This window comes from Macrobrachium nipponense, chromosome 10 (assembly GCF_015104395.2).
Source record: "Macrobrachium nipponense isolate FS-2020 chromosome 10, ASM1510439v2, whole genome shotgun sequence".
NCBI lineage: Eukaryota > Metazoa > Arthropoda > Malacostraca > Decapoda > Palaemonidae > Macrobrachium > Macrobrachium nipponense.
In genome coordinates, this window is record NC_087204.1 from 31,525,259 (window position 1) to 31,527,758 (window position 2,500).

Here is a 2,500-nt window from a genome sequence, read left to right on the forward strand (position 1 = left end):
TTTGTATTCACTCAGAAGGGACGTTGTATTTCATACATAAACTTTGGAAATTTATTGGGAGTGTATCAAGATGCTTTTGAAATTATGTTTACGAAAATGACGCTGTAATTTATAAAGCCGTTTATTTCAGAATAATGTTTCTGAAATTTCACTTCATATCCTGACCAATAATGCCTCGGGTTTTACGTTAATGAAGTTCTATTTTGTAACCTGACACGAGATGAAGCTCTACTCCAAGCATCCACTTCTGACATTCATTTTGCATCTTGCTCCTGAGACTTTGTATGTTTCGCTAATCTTCACGAGATGGGTGTATGGATTCTACTTTGCTTCCTGTCAATGAAATTTTTTTTATATATAATATATATATATATATATATATATATATATATATATATATATATATATATATATATATATATATATATATATATATATATATATATATATATATATATATATATATATATATATATATATAACATTTATACACACAATCCCAATCCGACCGATGCTACCGTAAACATTTCGCCCAAAAACTAATTCCATTATCGGCTTCTGCTACGATATAAAACCCGAGATTTATAGCCACCGGGAAGGAACATTTATAACCTGCGAGATATGAACAATGTGGGTAGTCCTTTATATCCTGTTTTAGCACAACAGAAAGCCTTATTTTTCTCTCCCACTGAGATAATCTCGAAACCCTTATATAAATGAGTTGTGGTAGATTCTAAAATGAGGATTTCTTTTATTCTTTTAATGAAAGGATGAATTTTATCACTCATCCATTACTTTTTATTTTCCATGGGTTATACTAAGGACTTAATAATAACAGATATAATAATAAGCAATGTTAAAAAACAACAATTAAAACTTGGGGCTACATAATACATTGGTACAACATTCGATCTTATCTGAGGGAAATGGTATCCATATATACACACGCACAAACCATAACATACACGCACAAATATATATATATATATATATATATATATATATATATATATATATATATATATATATATATATTTGTGCGTGTATGTTATGGTTTGTGCGTGTGTATATATGGATACCATTTCCCTCGGATAAGATCGAGTGTTGTACCACTATTATATATATATATATATATATATATATATATATATATATATATATATATATATATATATATATATATATATATATATATATATATATATACACGTATGTGTGGTGTGTGTAATTCTAATAAGCTTGTTACTAAAAAGCCTTAAGATCCAAGTTTAAGACATATGCAGAAATAATGATGTTCGGAAGCGGGAAAGTAACCCACGATGCATACCGTAGGTGCACGTGTGTGCGCATGTGTCTGTTTCTGTGTGTGTTTCATTAGGCACAACCTTAAACTTACGAAATCCATCTTCTACTGAAGGACCTCTTACCTCGATATTAAAAGCTATGAACAACAGCTCTAATTAACGTATATTTGCTTTTTCAATGAAAATCAAAAAGATAAAAATCAAGAAATAAAATTAAAAGAGAATATAAAAGAATCGACTAAAAAGATCCCATCAATAAAAGAAAAAATCCTCCAAGGATAGACCGATTGAATTTGGGGTTCCCGATACTGACCTTGAGGGCGTTGGAGCCGTTTCCATAGTCCTGCCGTAGCGGAGCTCTCCGAAGAGCCAGTCCTGCATGACCCTCTGCACCATAGGATTGTCGGGATCGACAATCCTAAGGGCGGTCATGTTGGTGCCTCCGTGTCGGAAGTCTTCCACGTCGACCGTGTGCACGTCCTGGGTTGGAGAAGAGGAAGGAGATAAGAGTTCGTGACAGCAAAGGTTGGACTATCGATAATTTTATATATATATATATATATATAGATATATATATATATATATATATATATATAGATATATACATATATATATATATATATATATATATATATATATATATATATATATATATATATATATATATATATATATATATATATATATATATATATATATATATATCTATATGTATAGATATATATATATATATATATATATATATATATATATATATATATATATATATATATATATATATATATATACATATATATATACATATATATATATATATATATATATATATATATATATATATATATATATTTCATTTATTTACTTGTAAAAAATCTGTGCGAGCAAAGACTTGTTATTTCGCAAGCATTACTAAGTCATCTATGTTAAAAGTTAAGGTGTGGAAAATCACCTTATAATTACCTCTGTATTTGGTCACAAGTTTCGATTTGAAAGTGAAATTATAGAGTTGTTCGTAAATCTAAGTAGTGATATCAATTAATTGTAAATTATAGATCAGTGCATAAACTCGAACATCGATCTACTGAAAATCTCATGATATCTCGACCTTACATTTTGTCATAATCCTGTGATTAGAAGAATTAACTTACTTGGGAACGAGCAATAAAGGCCTATTTATCTCTTTAGAGTTTAGACTG

At 28.5% G+C, this 2,500-nt stretch overlaps 1 protein-coding gene across 1 annotated transcript in view; it reads right to left on the bottom strand.

Annotated features, from left to right (window-relative positions):
- LOC135223547 (glutamate receptor ionotropic, kainate 2-like) overlaps window positions 1–2,500 on the bottom strand; it is a 240,123-nt gene that overhangs the window by 48,676 nt on the left and 188,947 nt on the right. Inside the window, exon 7 of the mRNA XM_064262048.1 lies at window positions 1,663–1,784. Within this exon, the coding sequence (XP_064118118.1) occupies window positions 1,663–1,784 (122 nt within the window). The remainder of the gene's footprint in view (window positions 1–1,662; window positions 1,785–2,500) is intronic.